This window comes from Ovis aries, chromosome 2, assembly GCF_016772045.2.
Source record: "Ovis aries strain OAR_USU_Benz2616 breed Rambouillet chromosome 2, ARS-UI_Ramb_v3.0, whole genome shotgun sequence".
Taxonomy (NCBI): Eukaryota; Metazoa; Chordata; class Mammalia; order Artiodactyla; family Bovidae; genus Ovis; species Ovis aries.
In genome coordinates this window covers 169,407,814-169,435,281 of record NC_056055.1, presented here as the reverse complement: position 1 = coordinate 169,435,281, position 27,468 = coordinate 169,407,814, and the positions used below count along the sequence as shown (strand labels likewise).

Genomic DNA, 27,468 nt, shown 5'->3' with positions numbered 1-27,468 from the left:
GCTAATTCTAGAATTTCTCCAAGATCTATATCTTAAAAGCCTTCACTTTCCCACATCCCACTGTTTCTGCCATATCTGCAATTTCTTTCATAATTTCCTGTTCTCTTATAAATCCTGTAAAGACATGTACGACATCTGGACACAGTTTCTTCCACAAGAATTTATTGTTTCAGGTTTGATGGCTTTCACAGTTTTTTTTTTCTATAATAATAGTATCTTCAATAGTATAATCCTTCTAGAATTTAATGATGTTTCTCTATTGAGGTGTTCTTCCATACCACTGACAACTGTTCTCATAGATTACCACACACAAGGAGCCTTGAAGGTTCTTATGACTCCTTGATCTAGATGCTCAATTACAGACATAATGTTTGGGGAAACACACATACACACACTTTGAAACATTCAGTGCGGAACTCTCGGGGTTTTGGGTGGCCAAGACATTGTCCAACATCACATGAACTTTAAAAGTCAGTCCCTTACTGGCAAGGAACTTCCTCATGTCAAGAACAAAGCATTGATGAAATCAGTCCAGCAGGAGAGATCTCATTGTCCAAGCTTTCTTGTATAACCAGAAGACTGACAAAATTGAATCTTTTTCTTCAAGGTTCAGGGATTAGCAGCTTTATAGACAAGGGCATTCCTGATCATAAGTCCAACTGTATTTGCACAAACCAGAAAGTTAGCCTATCCTTTCCTGATTTAAATCCTGGTACTTCTCTTGCTTACTAATAAATGTCCAATGCAGCATTTTTTTTTTTTTCCTAGAGTAGGGCATTTTGTCTACACTAAAAACCTGTTCAGGCAGGTGTCCTTTCTTCACAGTGATTTCCTTAATGCCATCTGGAACTCATCTGCTGCTTCTTGGTGGGCAGAACCTGCATGCTTCTCCTGTTATCTTGACATTTTTTAAGCCAAACCTTTTTCTAAAATTATCAAACAATAATTTGCTTGCAGAAAATTCTCCAGCCTTAATTCTTCCACTTTCCTTTTGCTTTATGCTGTCATATAATGATTTTGCTTTCTTTTGAATCATGTTGGAATCTTTAGGTATGACTTTCTTATAGCAATGCTGCAGTCACATGAAAGCTGCATTTTCAGTACAAGATAAAAAGATAATTTTAAAAAATTGCAAGGTTTTTATACCTGCTGGCATTGCTGTAGTAATGGCTTTACAAATTTCCTTTTCCCTCTTCTTTTTTTTTTTTTTTTAACAGTTGTCCTTATGGTAGATTCATTACCTTAAAATGTTGGGAAACTGCAACTGCAGACTTTAATCTCCAGTACATATCAAGCAACTCAACTTCTTGTAATGCCACAACTTTTCTCTTGCTTCTTGGGAGCACTTCCAGCATCACCAGTGGCACTTTGTATAGGTTCCATGGTGCTATTCGAGGTTTATGGCACTGAACTAAACACAGTGAAAAATATGCAAGAACTGCAAGAGATCCCTTTTTCTTGCAATGCAATTTATTGGAGAGACAAACTGGTGACGAGGAGATGACTAGTGTCACATGGTGTTTGAAGCTGATACTAGCAACACTTGAACCCACTGTAATAGTATGACATACCCATGAAATTATTATGGTATGTACTATAGTTATTTTTTACAGTAATGATTTAATACTGCATCTTTATGTTTGCTAATACTTCTGTTGACTTCAAATAGCACCATGTCTGGTCTGTTAAGTGTTTCTGTAAGTTTCGATAAATTTTAACTTTTTATAATAGATTTGTGTAGCTTTTATGGTAGTAATTGTAAAATAGGCTAGTACCTACATATACTTTATGCATTTATAATATATTTGTCTCTTAATTTTTTTCAATATTTCTAGGCTATGTGGTTTCCCTGTGAGTTTTTTCCAAAATGTTGCAAATCTCCAAAAAAGTTTCCAACACATTTATTTATTTATTTTTAATTGCCTATAAAGGGATGTAGTTCAAACCTCTCTTGTTCAAGGGTGAACTCTTACTGCAAGCTGTTGGTCTGAAATTTGAGACACGAAATGTGGGAGAGTTCTCAGTCAAAGGTAGATCCTTTGAGATTAGAAACTCTGGAATGAAAGCAGTTGTATTGTATTTTAATGTAATTTAGCTCTCATTCTCTTCTTTACTGAAATAAAGAAACATTAATATGCCTATATTTTTATACGAGTAGATAGCAATTTATATATAAATGAAGAGCCATTGTAACTGCCAAATATAAATTAATTGTCTTGAAAACTTTAAATGCTCAAACTAACATTGAGAAGTTTTTTTAAAAAATAAACATGAACTCTAAACTCAACATCTTGAGTAAATGTTTTTTATTTAGTTCATAAAGTTGAGAATTTAATTAAATTTTAAAATATCAAAAAAGATTATAGATATGTACATATTCTTAATCCAATGCTTATATTCACATATATTTTTGGTTCATTTTAATATCTGCCATGTTCAAAAGTATTCATAATATATTTGCCAATTATTATGCCTCAAGTAGTTTGACAAATTTCACTTTACTAAATTTAAGTCAGAGATCAAATTAGAAGCAGATCAATGGTTTAATTACTATCTTTCACATTACTCCTTCCTTCCTTCCTTCTTCATTCATTTATTGTGAGAACACTTAAGCTCCACTCCCTCAGTAAATTTCAGTTATGCAATTCAGTGTTAACAACTACTGTCACCATGTTATACCACATCTCCCATATAAACTTTTGAGAAAGAAGAACTGCCACAAAACCCTTTTTCAGGAAAGTTTTAGGGTCATGAGGATGACGAAAAGTCAATATCAAGATGAATCTACACACGTTTTAATGTTATTTACAAAAAACATATTTCAATGTTATTTATTAAAAATACTGAAATAAAGTTGCTTTATGATGCTGTGTTAGTTTCTACTGTACAGCAAAGTGAATCAGTTATACATATGAATGGTAGTTCACACAGTAAACAATCAGCCTATAAATGCAGAAGATGCAGGTCTGATACCTGGGTTGGGAAGGTGTCCTGGAGGAGGAAATGGTAACCCACTCCAGAATTCTTGCCTGTAAAATCCCATGGACAGAGGAGCCTGGCAGGCTACAGTCTGTAAGGCCGCAAATAGTCAGACATAGCTTAGCGACTGAGCATGCACACATGCCTAGAGTACTGGAAATAAAAACTAAACAAATGGGATCTAATTAATCTTTAAAAAATTTGAATAGCAAAGAAAATCAGGAATGAAGCAAAAAGACAACCTGATAATTGTGAAAAAAAAAAAAAAAAAAAAAGCAGATGAAGCAAACAACCCAACAGTAAAAATAAGCGACCCATTGAAAAGCTGCGTGGAAGACCTAGATGTTTTTCCAAAGACATACAGATGGCCAGCAAACACGTGAGAAGCTCCTCAGAATCACTAAGGATTAGATAAATGCAAATCAAAACAGCAGTGAGATATTGGTCACCTCAAGCCAGCCAGAATAGATATTATCAAAAAAGTTACAAACAATAAATGCTGGAGAGGGTACAGAGAAAAGGAAACCTTCCTACGCTGTTGGTGTGAATGTAACTTGGCACAGCCGCTATGGAGAACAATTTGGAAGTTCCTTAAAAATACGAAAAAGAGAGCTACCATCTGATCCAGCAATCCCACTCCCAGCATATATCTAGAGAAAAGCATAGTTTAGCAACACAGATCCACTCCAATGTTCACTGCAACAATATTTGCAACAGCCAGGACATGGAAGCAACTTAAATGTCCATCCACAGAGGAAGGGATAAAGAAGATGTGATACACAAATGTTATTAACTAGCTTTTATCTTCCATTAATTTTCCTATATATTTACCTTTCCACAATTTGCCATACCTATAAACTCAAATTACTTTTCCTTTGTCTTTTCCTCCCTCTGTGGATAGAGGGAAAGATTGTTTCCTCCCTACATTAGCCATCCTCATCATAACACAGATTTATTCTTAAGCTGAATCATATTCAGAAAAAGCTATTTCATAAGAGCTCATTGCAAAATATCAAAATGCGTATAAGATAAATCACAATCAATTGGAATTTCCTATTAAATTTACTTAATGGTGTTCTTTATTACATTTTCTCTCCATATTTTTGGTCATAGTTCAAACCAGCTATTACTAACATACACCTTTTAGAAATTACTTTATTATGAAGGCATTTATAATTTATTTCTTTATTATGAAGGCATTCCTTATGAGGAAATTTCAGGCTGCTTTTATGTTTTTCACTCCTAAATCTTGATAGTGTATTCAGCTAGTTTTTGTTCAGGATTTTCCAAGTAAATTTATATTATGCTTTCCTATAGCCTTGACAGTTTCTTAGTCATATACCTGATAAAGACTGTTATCTGATATATTTCAGCATTAACTCAATCAAGCAAATGACAGAAGCAACATGAGAAAGTATACTCACTACAAACACTTTGAATAATGTTAACCTGAGTCAAATAATTGGCTCTTTGGCATCAGAATTAGCCTGTTAAGTTAAAACTTGCTCATTAAGTTAATTTATCATTCACTCATTTCCTTTCAGTTCAGTTGTTCAGTCATATGTGACTCTTTGATACCCCCATTTGACTGCAGCATGCCAGGCCTCCCTGTCCATCACCAACTCCCAAAAGCTTACTCAGACTCATGTCCGTTGAGTCAGTGATGCCATCAAACCATCTCATCTTCTGTCATCCCCTTCTCCTCCCATCTCCAATCTTTCCCAGCATCAGGGTTTTTTCCAGTGAGTCAGTTCTTCACATCAGGTGGCCAAAGTATTGGAGTTTCAGCTTCAGCATCAGTCCTTCCAATGAATATTCAGGACTGATTTCCTTTAGGATGGACTGGTTGGATCTCCTTGCAGCCCAAGGTACTCTTAAGAGTCTTCTGCAACACCACAGTTCAAAAGCACCAATTCTTCAGTGCTCAGCCAAATTCAGACTTAAATTGAAGAAAGTAGGGAAAACCACTCGGAGAAGACAATGGCACCCCACTCCAGTACTCTTGCCTGGAAAATCCCATGGATGGAGGAGCCTGGTAGGCTGCAGTCCATGGGGTCGTGAAGAGTTGGACACGACTGAGCAACTTCACTTTCACTTTTCACTTTCATGCATTGGAGAAGGAAATGGCAACCCACTCCAGTGTTCTTGCCTGAAGAATCCCAGGGATGGGGGAGCCTGGTGGGCTGTCGTCTATGGAGTCACAGAGTCAGACATGACTGAAGCAACTTAACAGCAACAGGGAAAACCACTAGACCTTTCAGGTATGACCTAAATCAAATCCCTTACAATTATACAGTGGAAGTGACAAATAGATTCAAGGGATTAGATCTGATAGACAGAGTACCTGAAGAACTACGGATGGAGGTTGTGACATTGTACAAGAGGCATGATCAAAACCATCCCCAAGAAAAAGAAATGCATTTTGGTTGTCAGAGGAAGCCTTACAAATAACTGAGAAAAGAAGAGAAGCTAAAGGCAAGGAGAAAAGGAAAGATATACCCATTTGAATGCAGAGTTCACTCATTTAATGTTATTCACTAATTTTTAATTAACATAAAATGTTCCAAAAGTATAATTTCTAAACTCAAAACCACATTCCATTAGCCACGAGCACCAAACTAAGAATCTTTGTATAAAAATTGAGAGGAGTCACCTGACTCTTAAAAACACAACACACAGAGCTCAGCCTGGTTTACTGTAAGGAGTCATCACTTTCATCTTAACAGAGGTTAGCAACAGCACCATAAAATTTAGAAAACTAGATGAAAATAAATGCATATTACTCTGCCTTTTTTTTAAGTCATCTTCTTTCAATTTCATGGTGAAGTTTCATCTATGAAAAGAAGAATGATGCCCACGGGTTCTGACACATGTCTCTTTCTGGACTGTGAAATTCCAGAATCTGAATTCAGATTAGTGTTAGTTGTGTCAGACTCTTTGTGACCCCATGGATTGTAACACACCAGGCTCTTCTGTCATGGAATTCTCCAGGCAAGAATACTGGAGTGGGTTGCCATTCCCTTCTCCAGGGGATCCTCCTAACCCAGGGATCGAACCCATCTCCTACATTTCAGGCAGATTGTTTACTCTCTGTGCCACCAGGGAAGCCCAGACTGCCTGGTTTCAAATCCCAATTCTTCCATGCTGGCTCTGTGAGCCAGACAGTTAAAACTTCTTTTGACTTTTTGACTTGAGCAAGTTAAAAACTTCTCTGGGGCTCAGTTTTCTCATTGTGATTTAGAATGTTGAGATGAGTTCACACAGAGAACTTTCTTAGAACTGTGCCAAGTCCACAGACAATTCTCAGTGAATGTTAGCTATTATTACTGTCATGTATAGAATGCCAGCAAACGTAGTAGAAACACAAGGGTACTTTTATAAAGGTAAGGTATGGATTGAGAAGGGCCCAAAAGAAACCTGCATTAAGGAAGCAAGCCCAAGATGTAAGTAGAACCCAGTGTTCTGCTTACCTGTACTCCGACAGGAAAACTTGGTTTTGTGGTCACACAATCGTAAGGTACCATTGCAGCCTTTTTCATCACTACCATCTTCACAGTCTTTTTCCCCATCACAGTGCCACACATCAGGGATGCAGTTTCCATCAGGATGACACTGAAATTCATTTGCATTACAACCAGCAGGAGAATGAATCTCTTAAATATTGAAATGAGGGAGAGAGGTGGCAGGGGGGGGGGGGGGGGGGGAGGAGAGAGAGACAAGAGAGAAATTATGATTTTACTTGATAATATTTTTTCAATATTTTTTTCTTTCTTCAGGCATTATAACGATGCTAGAGAGAATATATATTTTACTTTAGTTTAATTGCTGCAATGTTCTTTAGTACTTCCAAATTTGTTTTAGAAACTTTAATAATTAGAGAAAATGTTTCTTGCCCATGGAATACCTGAAAGTGTCATGAACATTAGGAAAAACAGAAAGAGCAATACTATAATGTGGTAGTCTGTTGAAATTTTAATTAGTATCTTAACAATGGGATTTTTGAAGGGATTTTCTCTATAGCACATAAAAAGGATTTCACATTCTACGCTAAATGTTTAGACTTCCCTTCATCTTTGACATTTATTTATTTCATTCTGATAACAGGTTAATAACTAAAAAAAAAAAAAGAATGGCATTTTAATAAAATCTTTCAAGAATAATATCTAAAATTTTGAAAACCAAAACCACAAGAAAATTAAAAAAAAAATTCAGTACATATGATTTCAGTTTAGAAATAAGAACAGACACAAAAGAATTTAATGAGGCATTCTGCATTCAAATTCAATTTATCAATTAATAATTTATACAATGCCCAGAAAACACTATTACTCAAAAACTGATGACTAAATTATAGGCTATATTTTGTAGGTAAGCATCAATAAGAATAAGAAAAGATAAATGTTAGGTATTTTTATCCTGCCAGGCTACTCTGTCCATGGAATTCTACAGGTAAGAATACTGGATTGGGTAGCCATTCCCTTCTCCAAGGAACCTTCCAGATGCAGGGATCAAACCTGGGTCTCCCACATTGCAGGAAGATTCCCTACCATCTGAGTCACTAGGGAGGTCCAATATATGTTAGAATAATAATGGAAAATGTGACTTAATCAGCAATATTATGCATTAATATCTAATATTATGAGATGTAATAATCAGAATCTCCCAATACTATTGTAAAATAAAGATTTTAGTAAACATTTTCCTAGACTGAAGTTTTTGTTTTGCTTTGTTTTTGGAATAACTGCATATCCACATGGAAAAGAACTGAACTTTGATCTTAACACCATATACCAAAATTAATTCAAGATAGATCACAGACCTAAATGTAAGAGCAAAACACATATATTGTATAAAACAAAGCAAAGGAGAAAAACCTTTGTGACCTTGGGACAACACACAAAAAGCATGAACCACAAATTTAAAAAGTGATAAATAGACCTCAGAAAATTAAAATATTTTGCTTGTTGAAATAATTAAGAAGATGAAAAGGCAATATACAGCTTGGGGAAAAAAAATTTGCAAAGCATATATCTGACAAAGGACTTCTGTCCATATCTAATTAAGAACTTTTACAACTCAATAATGAAATAATTCAATTTTAAGGAACAGAAAAAGATCTGTATAAGTAGTTAACAAATAATGGCCAATTTGATTGATCAATAGGGAAATATAAATTAAAATCACAGTAAGATGCTTCTATACACATATTAGAATTTCTTAAAAAGACTGAAATGCTGAGTGTTTGTAAAGATATGGTACAAGTGGGACTCGCATACATTGCTAGTGGAAGTGCAAACTAGTGCTCTCCTGGAAAACAGTTTGTCAGTGTTTTAAAAAATGTAAATGTGCAGCTACTGTACAACCCAGCAATTCTACTCCTACGGGTTTTCTTAAGTGAAATAAAAATATATGTCTACACAAAGATTTGTACACAAATGTTCATAGCAGCATTCTTCAAAATAACAATAGAAAGAACTCAAATATCTATCAGCTGGTCCATGTATAAACAAAACATGGCATATGTATTAGTCTAAAGTTTTAATGTAGCAAATTTATTGTGTCTCTCATGTAGCTATAGCCACTCTGGTAGCTCAGTGGTAAAGAATCCATCAACCAATGCAGGAGACGCAGAATTCAATCCCTGGGTCAAGAAGATCCCCCAGAGAAGGAAATGGCAATCTACTTCAGAATTCTTGCCTGGGAAATATAGCCAGCTATTAATTTATATTTATAACAATAATTGTCTTGCATCATTGTAAAATTGAAGCAAGTGTAGGTGAGTTGCCCCTTACCTAATGAGCTGATTTGGTAGGAATTATAAAAATACAAATAAACAGAAACTTCAAATAACTAGAGTTGGGAGATGAAAAGGGAGATGTTTCACACCTTGCAGCTATAGGAAAGCCTAACAGGAAGAAGACTCTTCTTTCCTAGGGAGAACTCAGGCAAGGAAAAGCCATGGACCCTTTGTTTACTTCAGCCCTCTCAACTTCCTTTTCTTTCTATAAAAGCATCTCTTTTCCTTGCAATGAGGGAACCTGCAAGTGGCTTACCATAGCTGTGGAATCCAAATTGCAATTCATTACTGATCCCAAATAAACATCTTTCCTGGAGAAATATCTCACATTCAATTTGTCCACATTTGTCACCAATAGGTCAATACTTTGGTGGCCCTGGCAAGGACCAGAGAAGAGACCTGACGACTCCAGGACTGGGGAACATACAGGTGCAGTACCCGCTATGGAGTCTTTTTGTCGCTCACTGCTTTTCCTGCTGACCCTGGAGTTTAAAGGCAAGTGGTTCTCTTGGATCCAAACTCGCACTCTTTTCTCATGTGAAGCTCTCCAGGCTTTATTCAGAATCTGCTCAAAGTTTTCATCTTTCTGGTTAAGACTTTGTTTTGTATGTGAGTACCTGTTTGGCACTTGGGTCTGATTTCACTATCAGACTGTTGCACTGAAACTGGCCTATTCCCTTCAGAACAGGGGCTGCTGCTTCTGAAGCTGGCTAACCTTCAACCCATTCCTTTGAAAACAGGGGTTCTCTGCAACAGTGCCAGGATTTTCAGCCTTTGGCCTATTCTTTTGAAAAGACTATTCTCTGGAAACTGTCTGAAAAAGCCTTTAGCCTGGATCCTTTAAGCTGTTTCCTTTGAATTTGCTGGGATTGTCTTGCAAGCTGTCTGAACTGAACCCCTTGTGCTGCAAGCTGTTTAAGCTGTTTGAAAGAGGTTCTTTACTCTAGAGGAAAAACCTCAAGGAAATGAGAACCCAACCCACTTATCTAAGTATTTTGAGCCCCTACCTCCCCCAATTCTTACAGGGACTCAGGCCAATTTGATGTTTAAAACCCATGGTCCTTCCTCATGTGATGTGAAAGCTGCTCAGTCATGTCTGACTCTTTGCGATCCCTTGGACTGGAGCCTGCCAGGCTACTCTGTCCATGAAGATCTCCAAGCAAGAATACTACAGTGGGTAGCCTATCCCTTCTCCAGCAGATCTTCTTGACCCAGGAATCAAACCGTGGTCTCTTGCATTGCAGACGGATTCTCTATCAGCTGAGCTACCAGGGGTTCTCACAGGCATTTCTAAATAAATGGACCAACCTGACCTAAGGCACTTTAAAATATGATTGACCATTATGGGTAACTCCAGAAATCACAAAATTTAATTTCCTTAAAACCCAACTGGGCTACAATAGCTTAAAATTTTCCAGAATTGACTGGAATGCTTATTTCAATTGGCATTTTGAGGTTTCCCAACATTATCAAGAGACTAAAATTGCCTTTCTGCAAAATAAGATCTTAAAATTTACCTAGGAAAACAAATGATTAAAGAAAGATAAAGCAACTCTCAATGCCCCGAGGTCCTCTTCCTTGGCTTATCTCAAGCTCCACCTTTGGTGCTATCTTCCTCCTTTCCTTCTATGCCTCCACTATACTCTCAATCCCCCTATACACATTCTCTGGACAAATTTCCCATTATCTCTGAAACTGTTCCCATTCTCTTTTCTTCTGAACTTGTCAGAGCATACTTCTTTCAAATAAGCCTTTTGAGGATACAGAGGCTAAATCTTTAATATCTTATATTCCTTGGACTAAAGCTGAGCTGTGAGGCATAGTCAAAGGCTTTCCCAAAGTAAACAAACATCCTCACACTTTTGCTGAGGAATTTAATATAGCCATTCAAACTTATAAACCTGGTTTATCTAACTTACATCAGCTAATTCATCTGCTCATCAGTGAAGGCCAGGCCCAGCATTGGGTGAAAACTGCTGATTGAGAAAGTCTTGAAACATGCTCAGGATTACAATCAGAACAATCTGCTATCTTATTATGTGATCAGGTTCAGAAAATTGCTAAGCAACTGCACCAAGTAATTCCTAGGGCTTTTCCAAAGCCTGTGGATCAGAACAAAATTCAGGCTTGCACACAGATTCTGATCAATCTGTTCATAAAAATCACAACTGACTTCAGACTTTTTAAACAAAATTCTGATCTTCCTTCAAATGTTGATTAACTTCACTAGCTTTTAACTCTATATTAATTGTGGATTGAAATGAGATCTCTTCCTTCTAGTAAAAAGTATCACAATTGTCAACTACAAATTGGTGATGGCCAAGGAAATTCCCCATCAGCCTCTGTGAAATCTGAACCCTGTGCTGCTGCCTCTGTTGATCTGTTGCAGCCCTAAAGGGAGTTCAGGGTGGAGAGTGAGGAATTCTGTGCTTCAGGGAAACTGGTGGAACAGGCTTTACAGAATTAGATATTTTCAGTTAAACTGATTTCATGATCCTAATCCTTGAATTCTCTCATATCTAGAAAAGACCTTCCAGGTGACATCAGCTCCTCATGACTAGCAGAAAATATTTAGCAAAATATGTGCTAGATTGCACTGAACTCACCTTTCACCAAAATATTATATATTGACCTCCCCCAATGCCTCTTTGGAGTAGTTTCTCAGAGCTGAGATGTTGTCTCCCAGGTTGAAGTCCTCATTTTGTCCCCAATAAAACTTAATTTGCAACTCTTACATTGTACATTTTTTTAGTTGATAAGATGAAATGGGAAACTTATGTTCACTTCAGATTTAGTTAATCTGACAAAATGGCTTCCTTTTACTCTATATGAATCACTTCAAAGGAAGACCTCAAAAATTATTGTAATTGTCAACTCCAACAAATGAAATCTCCTAAATAAAACCAAAATCCTCTTAGTTTTTGTTATTATTGCATAGAACCAGGACATTAGAAAATAGATTGTTACAAATATAAGTGCTGAAGATACCTTAAACCCTCTAACCAGCTTTCCAACATACACCAGTTCTCAGTGGTGGGTCTCTTTGGAACTAGAGGGGCTCTTCCCAATCTTCCCCCTTTATTGCCTTGGAGAAACATTTTTCCAATGAGAGGATAAATATCTTTCAGTCCTATTTGATACCATACTCTCAGATCTCAAGCTCACCACCATAAAACAGCCCTACTTTGGAGTAATAAAACAGCTCGAATTGTGAGGGTCTCTAATAAACCTCAAGAAGTTCTGAACATATTCCCTTCTGTTTAGCCATTTAAGAGATACACACCCTTTTCTCCTTAGTTCCTCTTGCTGTTTTGTAGTCTCTAAGTCATGTCCAACTCTTTGTGACCCCAGGGAATATAGCCTGCCAGGCTCCTCTGTCCGTAAGATTTCCCAGGCAAGAAATACTGGAGTGGGTTGCCATTTCCTTCTCCAGTAGATCTTACCAACAGGGATCAAACTCATGTCTCCTGCCTTGGCAGGTGGATTCTTTACCACTGAGCCACCTATTCATTTATTTGGCTGTAAGTAAGTAAGCCCCCATCCATTTATTAGGCTGAAACTTCTTAAACAAGTATGCCAGAATTTCTTTCTCCCAAAAGGGGAAAATAATTCCAGAAATTGACAGTGTCATCAAAGAACCAACCAAGTGAATTAAATGAGTCTTTGACATCTTTTATTTGCTATCTCTGTTGGTACCAGACCTGATTCTGGAAATATTGATCATTTGTCCCTATTGAATCAGCTATCACTTTCTTTAAGGGCAAAACCTCCAACTGATGTTTACCAAATTCATAGTGTATCCCATCAAAATTTAAAACAGAATCCTCAAAACTTCTTCCTAGAATTAATCAATACCCTACAGGCAAAGCTTCAAGGCATAAAGCCAATAGTGGAACAATACAGGCTCAAGGCCTCATTATCCCTATACTAGCCACTGTAACACCCCATTTTACCAGTGAGAAAAACAAAGTTCCGAAGGTGGAGTAGTAAACAACACTGTTATCCTTCAATACCTCATTATTCCTCTCATAGGGTACTTCATCCATTTCCAGAAGAATAAAGTTCTTCACTGTAACTAATTTTCACAGTGCATTTTCACAGTACATTTTCACAGCTAGTATTCTAGTTGATGAAGATAGCCAACACTTCTTTGACTTTGGTTGAGAAGAAAAAATAAACCACCTGGACAGTAATGCCTCGGAGTTGTATTAAGAGTCCTTATTTTCTACAAATCCTGAAGGCTGATATGAATGATATAAAGTTCTCCAAGGGTTTTACTTTGCTGTGATATGTGATTTGCTTCTTTGCCCTCCTTTCTCAAGCCTCTTTCTCAGGAAGGCAGCTTCTACTTAATTAAGCTTTTAGACTTAAAGGGACTTAAGGTTGCCAACGAAAAACGATTATAGCTTGCCCAAACCCTGGTTCAATATTTTGGCCATCCAGTACCAGAACAAGGGCTATACTTAGATCTAGATACACTTCATGGAACTTAGGACACCTAAAATCCCAAACTAAGGGCAACTTCAAGGTTTTCTTAGGCCAATTGCTTATTGTTGAAATTGGATTCCACATTTCTTATGTTTTAAAACTAAGTTTCTTTAAAATAAAAATTCTTATGTTTTTCTCAACAGTAACAACCTCACCCAATTTTGTGGGAAAAACTGGATGACATAGCCTTCAAGGCTCTAAAGGAGAGTTTGAAGAATCCACCTGCCTTTGGGCATCCCAATTATCAGATTCCCTTTTACTCTTTCGTATGGGACAAGAAAGGGAATAACTTTGGGGTACTCACCCCAAAACTCAGGGACCACCATCTGCCCATTGGGTATTATAGCCAGCAACTGGACCCTGTGGCACATGGATACCTCTCTTGCCTGAGAATCATTGCAGCCACTGCCGTTTTGGTTAAGGCCACTGAGAAAATTGTTGTGGAGTGTCCTTTAATTATCTTTGTATGTCATGAATAGAAGTCCTCCAAGATTCTCATCACACTCAACATTTCTCAGCTAGCTGCCTTATATCGCAAAATGTCCCTTTGTTATCTGTCCTTCCCATAACTCTTTTACATGATAATAATTTTAATCTGGCTACTCTTCTCCCTTCTGTCACCAAAATGTCCTTCATGACTGGTTAATGTTGATAGACAACCTCCTGACTCCCTGTAATGAAATGATCTGAAAGAAACTCCACTGGATAATGTTGACTGCTCATGGTTCAATGATGGTTCTTATTTAAAAGGTGACAATGACAAATACCACGCTGATTAAGTTATTATAACTCCTTTTGATATTGTTAAGGCAGCAGCTTTACCTATGACTACTTTGGCCCAGTAGGTTGAATTACATACTCTTACATGGGCTTGTACTTTAGTCAAGGACAAAATGGCCAGTGTTTATACTGATAGAAATATGCTTTCAGAGTACCTAATGATTTTGGAATGTAGTGGAAGCAATGTTCCTTCCTTATTTCTAGTGGAAATAAAATTTAAAACAGTACCTATGTTCAAAAATTATTGAACACAGTAATTTTACCTGCCATTTTAGCTATTATTAAGATTCTGGGGCATGTTAAACTTGACTTTCTGGAAATTAAGGGAAATCACCTTGCTGATATTTCTGCAAGGAATGCTATCTTTAAAGGGACCAACAACAGCCAAACCTCTGTCATTATCCACAGGGATATTTCCTCAAATGATACTTTAGAAAAAACTGGCTATAGAAGCCTCAAAATTGGATTCAGTAAAAGAAGAAAAAAACAAGATTGGAAATGTGACAATTGTTTGTTTGGGAAAAAGAGGAAGGTGTGGTTTGGATCAAATAACTCAGTCCTATCAGAAACTCTAAAAAACCCACTTCTCATCACAGTACATACACCAAACCAATGGTCTATTGACAAAATGATGAATAAATATTGTTAGGAAAACATTAACAAAGCTGCAAAAAGTGCCTCCCTCAATTGTCCTAGTTGTCCAAAGTACACTCCATGGAAGACTTTGTACTGCTTCAAGATATTTTAAAGTGCCTAATGGACCATTCAACGTCTAGTAGATGGATTTCATAAACTTCCTCCATCTCATGGATATAAATATATTTACATCACTGTCTGCATGTTTTTCCACTGGACTGAAGCCTTCCCCTACAGACAGGCTACTGCATTTTCTGCGACTAAAGTCCTTTGTCCTAAATTGCTTCAGTTGTATCTGACTCTTTGCGACCCTATGGACTGTAACCCACTAGGCTTCTCTGTCCTTTAGATTCTCCAAGGAAGAATACTGGAGTGCATTGTCATGCCCTTCTCTAGGCGATCTTCCCAACTCAGGGACTGAACTTACATCTCTTACATTTTGGGCACTGGCAAGTCTTTTAGGGAAGTGAAGGTGCAAGTTGCTCAGTCATGTCCAACTCTTTGCCATCCCATGTACTATACGCCCATGGAACTCTCCAGGCCAGAATACTGGAGTGGGTAGACTTTCCCTTCTCCAGGGGACATTCCCAACCCAGGGATCGAACCCAGGTCTCCCACATTGCAAGAGGATTCTTTACCAGCTGAGCCACAAGGGAAGCTCTCATTTAGGGAAAGATTACCCCTATCTGGAGAAATTCCTCTCAAACTTCATAGTAATCTGGGAACCCAGTTTTAAGGCCAGATGCTTTGATAAGCCTGTAATGTTTGGCTGGTTTTTCACCACTTTCACTATGCTTACAACCCTCAATTCTCATGTTTAGCTGAGCACATTAATAACATTTATTGCTACCAACTAACAAAATTTGTAAAGGTTGTCTAAATACCTTGGCCAAAAGCATTGCCATTGGTTCTTTTAAATGTCAGATCCACCTTTTTTGGGATTCATAAACTCTCACCCTTCGAGATAGTCCTAGGCTGCCCTATGTATTTGGTTCCTGCTTTTATTTCATCCATAACTGATAAAAGGAGACATAGTCTAGTATTACAAAGGACTTCTTATTTCTATTAAAAATAACCATATTTCGGTAAAGCAGTTATTTCACAGTGTGCCCTTAGGAGAAAAAGACTTGTAACTTAGAGATTTTGTCTCCTGGAAAAGATACTGCCAGAAGCATTCTCCTCAACCTCATCAGAAAGACCATACCAAGGACTGCTAACCAGCCCTTGTGCCACCATACTTTAAGGATAGACTCTTGGATTCATGTGATAAACCTAATGAAGTCTGTGAACCCTGGCTGAATGTGCACATCACCTGGTGACGTGAAAGTAAAGATTTCCCAGAATTGTGAGACAGTTGTTATCTAAAAACACAACTTTCCAAAGACATCTTTGATGCTGACATAAAGATTCAGAAAATCTACAACATCCAGGATCTTGAAAACATATGGGCTTTAAAAAAAGAAAAAAATTATCCCTCCAGACCCTCCTTGTTACTCACATGTGACCTAAGGTTTCTAGTCTGAGATACTACATCCAGAAATGGTCCTTCCTGACACTGAAGGGCATAAAAGCCACTGAAACTAGAAAACCGGACTGTTGATCAGTTATGCTTTCAGAAAAAGATCTTAATCAAAGGATACAAATGTAAAAAAAAATAATAATAAATAGAATTCTCAGTTAAATACAGTTGAGAGACCAGAGGGAGAGCTCTTATATCCTGCAATAATAGTAGAGCCCAATAAGAGAATAAAGACACTTCTTTCCTGGAAAGAAAACAGCCAATGAAAATTCTTGGACTGTTTTTGTTTTACTACAGCCCTCCCAAATTTCTTTTCCTTTCTATGAAAGTGTTATCCTTCCCTTCCTATGTGAGAACTTGCACATTGCTGACCACAGTCACAGACGCTATATTGCAATTTTCTGCTGATCCTGAATAAACCCATTCATCTTCATTGGAGAAACATCTGCAAGTCAGTCAGTTTCAGGCTAATAGGATCATGTGGTTATGAGTTAAGATTAGACTGAGTTAAGGTCAAAGGTAATAATAACACTTCTATCACCAAGCCAGCCACCTAATCTTTTGAGATCTCTATTTGTTCACCTGAAAAGTAGAGCTCCTTCAGGGTCATTGGGAGGAATAAATTGGATATGTGCAAATGATTATCTTCCTTACAATTTTGTTACTATTTTCTATGATATATACTGAATAATTCATCACTAATATTTTAATTTATTTAAAGACTTTCAGCAACCTATGTCAGGTGATACAGTATTTTAAAGATGCATGAAATGGACAGGCTTCTACTTCCCAAGTATTCTTAAACTAGTCATGCTGAAATAATGACAACAACAACAACAAAATGATAAGGATGATCCCTACTGAAGTAAAAGTAAAGAAGTTCTGTTGGTTGAGAATAAGAATTCCAATTTACCCAAAACCTCATTCCCAAAAGTAGCTACTCCTAAGAACACACAATAATCACACACAATTTAAAGAGAAGGGGCAGAATTTAGATTGGCCTTGAAGTCTCTTTCAGAAACAACACTTTCTTTGTCTATTTTCCTAGGCATCCAAATTATTTTGACTTGGGATATACAGAGTCTCCATAATTTAATGAAATACTGGGTGCAAAAACATAATCAATAAAGATGGCAGAGTCTGTGAACATTTAGGTAATATATATGGAATGTGATAAAGCCACTTCCTGCCATATTTAATTGGGTATTTGCAGAATACCCTATTTATATGAGTTAACTATTAGTGTGTTAAAGAAGACTGAGGCGGCTTTCAAAAACAGTCAGTTGTAGCGGACAGTCAGTTGTAGGGGACTTTAAAAAGGCAACTTGAAAACTGTGTGATTTTGTATTCAAGAAAAAAATGAAGACAAGTCAAATGAAATTTGAAGGTTTTTTCAGCACTCCAAGTAAATCTGTGATGAAGGGAGCAACTTCCATACAACAGTGAATGGCCTTTGGTTATTTATCCTAGCACTTAACTTTCCATGAAAATAAAACTAAACAAGTTTTGGTCAGCTTAATTTTATAACTTGTAATATGAGCTCAACAAATAACATATAAAAGCTGAGCTTCAGGTGATTCTCACTCAGTGATTCCAAATAATTAATAAATAATGGAAGGTATAGCCTATTGATTTTTTTGTACATTCTTTAAATTAAGAGTTGAAGACTGGCAGCTCTGATATTGAATCTATCCCTCAGTATGTTTACTTTGGTAAACATACTATTGACCTTTCTAAAAATTGAAAGATTTCCTATAAAAAGCTAGCTTTTCCAGATTCTTAAATAGTAAGATTCTTAGGTTAGCACTCTCACAAGGTAACAACTATTGTCTGTTTTATACAGAGCTGGACTGAATTGTATTAATGGTTACCTGTTATAATGGAGAGACAAAGATACTCCTTTACAATTTACTTTTTTCTGTACTGGATATTTTTTCCTTGCTAGAGGTGGGCAGTGAGGCAACTCCTAATTCCCTTTTGTTTTTCAGTCTAATTCTGAGAAACTGTAGGAAAGATTTTACTTGACTCTTGCTTCAATATTAATACTAATTTTGCTGTCTTGTATATTGGTTTTTCTGCTTTATGAATAATTTCTATGAATATTTGTGAACAGCCCTAAATTCATCTCTCTCTCTTTGCAATATCTTTTTAGAATTTAGTGTCAAATTTATGGATCATTTTTCATGATATGAATTTTTTCGGACCAATCTCACTCTCAGATTTATTTATGTTACTAATCCTTATCCTGCCTTTCTTTGAGACTGTCCTCTTTATAACCTTTAACTTTTCCAGGTTATAACTTAGATCCTTTCTGGAAATGATCAGCTCAGTTCAGTTCAGTTCAGTCACTGAGTCGTGTCCCACTCTTTGAAACCCCATGAATCACAGCACGCCAGGCCTCCCTGTCCATCACCAACTCCCAGAATTCACTCAAACTCACATCCATTGAGTCGGTGATGCCATCCAGGCATCTCATCCTCTGAAGTCCCCTTCTTCTCCTGCCCCCAATCCCTCTCAGCATCAGAGTCTTTTCCAATGAGTCAGCTCTTTGCATGAGGTGGCCAAAGTACTGGAGTTTCAGCTTTAGCATCATTCCTTCCAAAGAACACCCAGGGCTGATCTCCTTTAGAATGGACTGGTTGGATCTCCTTGCAGTCCAAGGGACTCTCAAGAGTCTTCTCCAACACCACAGTTCAAAAGCATCAATTCTTTGGCGCTCAGCTTTCTTCACAGTCTAACTCTCACATCCATACATGACCACTGGAAAAACCACAGCCTTGACTAGTCAGACATTTGTTGGCAAAGTAATGTCTCTGCTTTTTGATATGCTATCTAGGTTGGTCATAACTTTTCTTCCAAGGAGCAAACATCTTTTAATTTCATGGCTGCAGTCACCATCTACAGTGATATTGGAGCCCCAAAAAGTAAACTTTGACACTGTTTCCACTGTCTTCCCATCGATTTGCAATAAAGTGATGGGACCAGATGCCATGATATTTGTTTTCTGAATGTTGAACTTTAAGCCAACTTTTTTACTCTCCTCTTTAACTTTCATCAAGAGGCTTTTTAGTTCCTCTTCACTTTCTGCCATAAGAGCGGTGTCATCTGCATATCTGAGGTTATTGATATTTCTCCCAGAAATCTTGATTCCAGCTTGTGCTTCTTCCACCCCAGCATTTCTCATGATGTACTCTTCATATAAGTTAAATAAGCAGGGTGACAATATACAGCCTTGATGTACTCCTTTTCCTATTTGGAACCAGTCTGTTGTTTCATGTCCAGTTCTAACTGTCACTTCGTGACCTGCATATAGATTTCTCAAGAGGCATGGCAGGTGGTCTGGTATTCCCATCTCTTTCGCAATTTGCCACAGTTTATTGTGATCCACACAGTCAAAGGCTTTGGCATAGTCAATAAAGCAGAAATAGATGTTTTTCTGGAACTCTCTTGCTTTTTCCATGATCCAGCGGATGTTGGCAATTTGATCTCTGGTTCCTCTGCCTTTGCTAAAACCAGCTTGAACATCAGGAAGTTCATGGTTCACGTATTGCTGAAGCCTGGCTTGGAGAATTTTGAGCATTACTTTACTAGCGTGTGAGATGAGTCCAACTGTGCAGTAGCTTGAGCATTCTTTGGCATTGCCTTTCTTTGGGATTGGAATGAAAACTGACCTTTTCCACTTCTATGGCCACTGCTGAGTTTTCCAATTTGCTGGCATATTGAGTGTAGCACTTTCACAGCATCATCTTTCAGGATTTGAAACAGCTCAACTGGCATTCCATCACCTCCACTAGCTTTGTTCGTAGTGATGCTTTCTAAGGCCCACTTGACTTCACATTCCACGATGTCTGGCTCTAGGTGAATGATCATCCCATCATGATTATCTTGGTTGTGAAGATGTTTTTTGTACAATTATTCTGTGTGTTCTTGCCACCTCTTCTAAATATCTTCTGCTTCTGTTAGGTCCATACCATTTCTGTCCTTTATCGAGCCCATCTTTCCCTGAAATGTTCCCTTGGTATCTCTAATTTTCTTGAAGAGATCTCTAGTTTTTCCCATTCTGTTCTTTTCCTCTATTTCTTTGCATTGATTGCTGAAGAAGGCTTTCTTATCTCTTCTTGCTATTCTTTGGAACTCTGCATTCAGATGCTTACATTTTTTCTTTTCTCCTTTGCTTTTTGCTTCTCTTCTTTTCACAGCTATTTCACAGACAGCCATTTTGCTTTTTTGCATTTCTTTTCCATGCATATGGTCTTGATCCCTGTCTCCTATACAATGTCATGAACCTCAGTCCATAGTTTATCAGGCATTCTATCTATCAGATCTAGGCCCTTAAATCTATTTCTCACTTCCACTGTATAATCATAAAGGATTGGATTTACATCATACCTGAATGGTCTAGTGGTTTTTCCTACTTTCTTCAATTTAAGTCTGAATTTGGCAATAAGGAGTTCCTGATCTGAGCCACAGTCAGCTCCTGGTCTTGTTTTTGCTAACTGTATAGAGCTTCTCCATCTTTGGCTGCAAAGAATATAATCAATCTGATTTCGGTGTTGACCATCTGGTGATGTCCATGTGTAGAGTCTTCTCTTGCGTTGTTGGAAGAGGGTGTTTGCTATGATCAGAGGGCTACATAAATAAGTAAACATAATAGTAATACACAAGGAAATCTTGAGAAGAAATTACACATTTTGCATTTAAAATGACCTACTTTTGAACCATTTTGTTAGCCTTAGTAAAATTAAATCACATAGACCAAATTCTATTCCATATATTAATTCCTCTCTCATCTTTTTTTTTTTTTAAATGATAATTTTGACTCAAAAATGTCAGTAGTAATGGGAGGAATTCCATGTTACACAAATAATTATTGTGAGGGCGATGCTTTGCCTCTTTTAAACATTTTGGACTTAGTTTCAAAGATCTAGTTCTTTTGAATTATTTCCTCAACAATTAACTCAATGACTTACTGGGAAATTCTCAAGAAGATTAAATTATCTTAGAAATCTAAATAGAAAAACCTATTTCAAAAGACACTTGTGAAAGATAAATCGCTGCTTGTGGAGAACAGATTGCTTCTCCTGATCCAGGAATATGGTAACTTTACATATAGAATCATAGTCTTTTAGGTCAATGGTATATACAGCTGATAATAAGTTGTGACTACACAGACCAAAGCATAATCTATGAAGGGAGAGCAAGCTGCTACTGTTTGTGGCTTTTAAAACTGTATTTGCCTTGCTTTGCTTTGCTTGGTATTGTTTGGTTTATCCATTTGTGCTTCATAAGTGAATATACTCATTCATTTTATTATTCTAAATAAACATTTATCTTTTAAATTTACATACAAAAGTGATATTTCCTTGAGGCTTTTCTTTCCTTCTGTCTTTTCTTTTTTTCTCTCATAAACTATCTGTATCTAAACCTCTGTGAACTTGTATACTATCTATTAAGAGGTATCACAAATAGCCATATCACATCAACTTTAAAATAAGTATATCATCTGGAGAAGGAAATATGATATACCATCATAAAACGTTCAAATCTAAATGGTGAGTCAATTCTCCTTTAGATTGCCTTCTTGTTTACATTTTATCTATTAATGTCTCAGATGTCTCTCTGAGAAGGTGATATCTGAGATAACTTTCTTTAAGTCTCATTTTATTTCAAAAAATACATATTTATCTAGGATTGGATTTCTTATTCTGTTATTTGTAGATTCAAGAGATTTAGAGGTAAACTTTAGGAATTCATAAAAGATCTCAGAAATTATACCTGATGCTTTGCTGCTTTTTTTCTCTCGTGAAAGACATTCAAGAGCTTTCCTTTACTCTTGTGGAAGACTCTAAAAGGAATGTGGAGACCAATTTCACACTTCCCTATTTCTTTTTCATCTATTCCATATACCTTCCATGTAAATGGTAGTTTATATTACATTCAATTTTACTTATATTTCAAATTATATAAAATTGGATTAAAACTCAGTTGGGAAAAAAAGTATTGCCTAGCTGCACCTTATCATTTAATTAAACATAAATAAATAGAACTGCTTATTGAGAGCAACCCATTTCACAGAAACTGAAACTTTGCTTGTGGTTATACATATGATAAGCAGCAGAGATGAAATTTGAGCCCAAACAATGAACTTTAGAGCCTTCTTTCTTTACCACTGCCCCATTAAAAAAACAATTATACAAGGACATAAGCTAGATTCATCTAGAAAGCAGTAAGTTCAATAAGAAAATGGATGAGAGTAATGTTATATGCTGGTGTCTCAGATGGTAAAGAATCCACCTGCAATGTAGGAGACCTGAATTCAGCCCCTGGGTCGGGAAGATCCCCTGCTGGAGGAAATGGCTACCCCCTCCAGTATTCTTGCCTGGAGAATCCCAAGGACAGAGGAGCCTGGCAGGGTCCATGGGGTTGCAAACAGTTGGACTTGACTGAGCGACTAAGCATATACACACACACAATGCTGCATAGGAAAAAAAATACATTGCTTCTGAGTCACAATTCATTAGCCATTGCTAGTCACATTGTGTTGGGCCCTCTCATGCTGGTCCCACTCAATCACAAAGTTTCCAGGAAGTATAATCTTACCATGTTCCCAGATAAAGGAAGACATAGAAATATACTATGTACATATTTAATGATTACCATGAGTGACTTGGGTATAAAGGACATCGTGACAGGGAGAACAGAGACATCTCTCTGAGAAGGTGATATCTGAGATGGGACCAAAATGAAGGGAAAGAGCCAGCCACACATATTAGGATAAAGAGTATAGTAGGTGAAGGGAATTGTAAATGCAAAAACTCAAAGCAGGAAACATATTTTGCTCTGTAGTTGGAGAAGAAAGTGAATAAGGGTGGATTAGTGAATTGAGATCTGAGAGACAGACAGGGGCTGGATCTTGTAAGGCTTTATCAACATCTATAGTACAATAAGCTCAACAACTATCTTTTAATTAAAGATTTTGAATCAGAGAAGTGATGATGATATAATTTAATCTCCATTATTGAATTCTCACTGGCTGCTGTGTGGAAGAAAAAGTGGAAATAGGAAGATAAAGTTAATGTCCAGAAATGGCTTTTTCTGCAGTCTAGGTACAAAGTGAAAGGCATAGTTTCTGCCTTTGAAAAGATCATAAAATGGTCTGCATGCAGGGAAGTAGGTGATGTATGTAGTTGCAAAGCAATATCCTACATGATTTTAAAATAATTTTAATTGAAGCATAGTTGATTTACAATGTTGTATTAGTTTCTTCTGTACAGTAAAGTGAATCAGTTATACATATATATATATATGTATATATATATATATACCCCTTTTTTTTGGATTTAAGTCATCAACTTAGCACATATTGTCACCACAGAGCATTGAGTAGAGTTCCCTGTGCCATACAATAGGTTCCTCATTAGTAATCTATTTTATTTGTAGTAGTGAATATATGTCAATCCCAAGCTCCCAATTCATCCCACCCTCTTTTTCCCTACTTAGTGTCCATACATTTTTTTCTGTACATCTGGGTAACTCTTTCTGCTTTGTAAATAGGTCCATCTGCACCATTTTTATAGATTCCACATATATATCCTCAGTGACTTAGTAGGAGAGAACATTTTGAGAACATGCAGAGGGGTAATCTAACCTGGACTTGGGGATTTCAGAGGAGAAATTCTCATGACGGAGGATAAGAAGAGTTCCAAGTCATGACTGAAAGTCAAGTAGAGGTAAAAGTGGGATGTGATGAAAAATATTATGAATGAAGTCAGCAGCATTCATAAAATTCTGTGTTGTGTGTGATAGGAGGAGGGAGAAAAGAGAAAACTAGAGAAGAAAGCAGAGAACTTAGTGGTTTTATATGCAATGCTCAATGGTTTGGATTTAAAGGCAATGGGAGTCATGGAAAGACCTGCTGCTAGATTCTGATATGCTAAGATATGTAGTTAGTATCCATCACTTTGGGAGCATTTAGGCAATAAGTAGAAAGGGAGAAATCTCGGAGATTCCAAAAGTTTACAATTGATCTACATATGGAGATATATGTGTATCTATTTCATTTGCTGGAAAACTCAGCCTTTATATTAAGTCATGTGGACTATTAAACACACACACACACACTCTCTCTTTCATATTGCTCTCCTTAATTCATGCTACCTTCTCACAATCAATTAAAAATACTCCAAACCTATTTCTCAATGTCTGTTATGCTGTTGTTTAGAAATGCTACCCCTTCTGCCAGAAAATAGAGAAAAAAGTCATGGAGTTTTATTTTCTCTTAACCCCCTTGCCAAATGAAATCAGCTTCTGTTAACAGTTGTTGATTTTCCCCTGGATGGAATGTTGCATTCCTCTAAGGAGGCTGTGATGGCCATTCTAACCTGAGTTCCAGGCATCTGTGGTTCCCCAGAGCCCTAGCTGCTTAAGCTTCAGGGCTTGGCACTCAATCTATCTTTGTAATATGGCCTGTCCCAGTGGAGTGTTAAAATGATGACTATGTTTATATGCATATACTCATGCTGTTTTACTGTTATGTTTTCATGTTGCTGATGCTGGTTATATTTTAACTAATGCAATTTTATTGTATTTTTGCCCCAAAGCTATTTAAACTAAGCATACAATTTAGGGGAATCTAATAAATAAATAAACACAGAACTCTGGAGGAAATGTGGCAACTGATGGTGGAATTTATCCCAATATTTAAATGAATTCATTATGACTAAATATTTGCAGTTAGAAGACTAGCAAGTATATAGAGACAGAAAGGACTTTTTCTTCTCCTATAAGGTAAAAACTGAAAATCAGGATTGCAAAAGTTATATTTATACTATGCTTTTCTTATTCAGAATACACTTTTTCGATTTATAAGAAATGTTTAAGTGTTCCTAAGAAAATAATTAAAACGATATTGTGAATTTAGTGGATTATTTAAATTGTGAGTCCAATCCAGAAGAAAACAAAAACAAAAACCTTTGTTTGTTTTAATGGAGTTTAACTTTGGAGAAGGAAATGGCAACCCACTCCAGTATTCTTGCCTGGAAAATCAATCACATGGACGGAGGAGCCTGGTGGGCCACATACCCCATGGGGTCGCAGAGTCAGACACGACTGAGTGACTAACATACATACATACTTTAACTTGTAATTTGTTATAAAATGCTTTGAAAATTTTAAAAAAAAAAAAGAGTGCTATGTGCACAAAGCTTCCTGCACATCTGATAATTGTCATGTGTCCATTCCTGCTTGCTTTCTGGTTTTTCAGTGACTCACTGTGTATTAATAATTCCTGTACCTATGGTAGCAGGTGGATACAGATTTCTAGGTATTCTTCACCTGCCCTGAAACTATTGAGAATCAGAGTGGCAGCTTATCAATTGTTTCATTTCATTTACCAACAGGGTGTAAACATATGCTTGTCCTATTTCTCAGTGAGCCCTTAACCACTCCCTAAAGTGGGTAAGCTGTCCTTGGTTCCTAGAAATCCTTAGCAATGGGTGGTTGTTTAAACCTGTCTCCCTACCTGACTAGCAACTGCGTTGTGACTTTTGGAGGTATCTGTCCTGCTCTTCTCCAGCTAATGTGGGATGAATTCCCCAGGGACTACTGCAGCCCAATGGTTCTACAGTTCCTTATACGAACTAATAATGAAGTCAAACTTGGGATGTCTCTTTGAAATTGACTTGTCCTCATCCATTGGACCTTGATGACTGCTTGCCTGTCATCTAGCTTATAGATGATTATTAATATCATAATATCATGGTCCTTTCCACCTTCCCATGCCAACACACTTCCAGGGCATGATTTCTGTGATTTACTTTCTATTCCAAAAAGCATTTTTACCCATAGGTGTAGTCTCTGCTGGAGATTATCTGGATAAGAATTTGGATCGGACTATATAAACCATGTATTAACATAAGGGATTTAACGAAAAATTTAATAATAAAGAGACCAGACTTCAAGTCTCTGATGCTTACTTTCTAGGTCAGTTAGAAAAGTTGAACAGAGGGAAATGGAAAAAATGTGTGGATATCATGGCATAAACTCAATTATTATAACACTAAACTATTTTAGTATTAAAACATATAGACATATAGAGACAAAAAATAATGAAAAAATACTGAAACAATATATGTTATTAAATATCTTCCAGGAAATTCAAGTGTTTATGTGAAATGTATGTAAAATAAAGCACTGTTTTTCAGTTCAGTTCAGTTCAGTCACTCAGTCATGTCCCACTCTTTGCAACCCCATGAATCGCAGCACGCCAGGCCTCCCTGTCCAACACCAACTCCCGGAGTTCGCTCAGATTCACGTCCATCGAGTCAGTGATGCAATCTAGCCATCACATTCTCTGTTGTCCCCTTCTCCTCCTGCCCCTAATCCCTCCCAGCCTCAGAGTCTTTTCCAATGAGTCAACCCTTAGCATGAGGTGGCCAAAGTACTGGAGTTTCAGCTTTAGCATCATTCCTTCCAAAGAACACCCAGGGCTGATCTCCTTCAGAATGGACTCGTTGGATCTCCTTGCAGTCCAAGGGACTCTCAAGAGTCTTCTCCAACATCACTCTTCAAAAGCATCAATTCTTCAGTGCTCAGCCTTCTTCACAGTCCAACTCTCACATCCATACATGACCACAGGAAAAACCATAGCCTTGACTAGACAGACATTAGTCGGCAAAGTAATATCTCTGCTTTTGAATGTGCTATCTAGGTTGGTCATAACTTTTCTTCCAAGTAGTAAGTGTCTTTCAATTTCATGGCTGCAATCACCATCTGCAGTGATTTTGGAGCCCCCAAAAATAAAGTCTGACACTGTTTCCACTGTTTCCCCATCTATTTCCCATGAAATGATGGGACCGGATGCTATGATCTTCGTTTTTTGAATGTTGAGCTTTAAGCCAACCTTTTCACTCTCCTCTTTTACTTTCATCAAGAGGCTTTTAGTTCCTCTTCACTTTCTGCCATAAGAGCGGTGTCATCTGCATATCTGAGGTTATTGATATTTCTCCCAGCAATTTTGATTCCAGCTTGTGTTTCTTCCAGTCCAGCGTTTCTCATGATGTACTCTGCATATAAGTTAAATAAGCAGGGTGACAATATACAGCCTTGATGTACTCCTTTTCCTATTTGGAACCAGTCTGTTGTTCCATGTTCAGTTCTAACTGTTGCTTCCTGACCTGCATATAGATTTCTCAAGAGGCAGGTCAGGTGGTCTGCTATTCCCATCTCTTTCAAAATTTTCCAGTTTATTGTGATCCACACAGTCAAAGGC

General features: G+C 37.1%; 1 protein-coding gene across 1 annotated transcript in view; it reads right to left on the bottom strand.

Moving 5' to 3' along the window:
• LRP1B (LDL receptor related protein 1B) overlaps nt 1-27,468 on the bottom strand; it is a 2,196,232-nt gene that overhangs the window by 833,389 nt on the left and 1,335,375 nt on the right. The window contains exon 21 of the mRNA XM_060411151.1: nt 6,450-6,632. Within this exon, the coding sequence (XP_060267134.1) occupies nt 6,450-6,632 (183 nt within the window). The remainder of the gene's footprint in view (nt 1-6,449; nt 6,633-27,468) is intronic.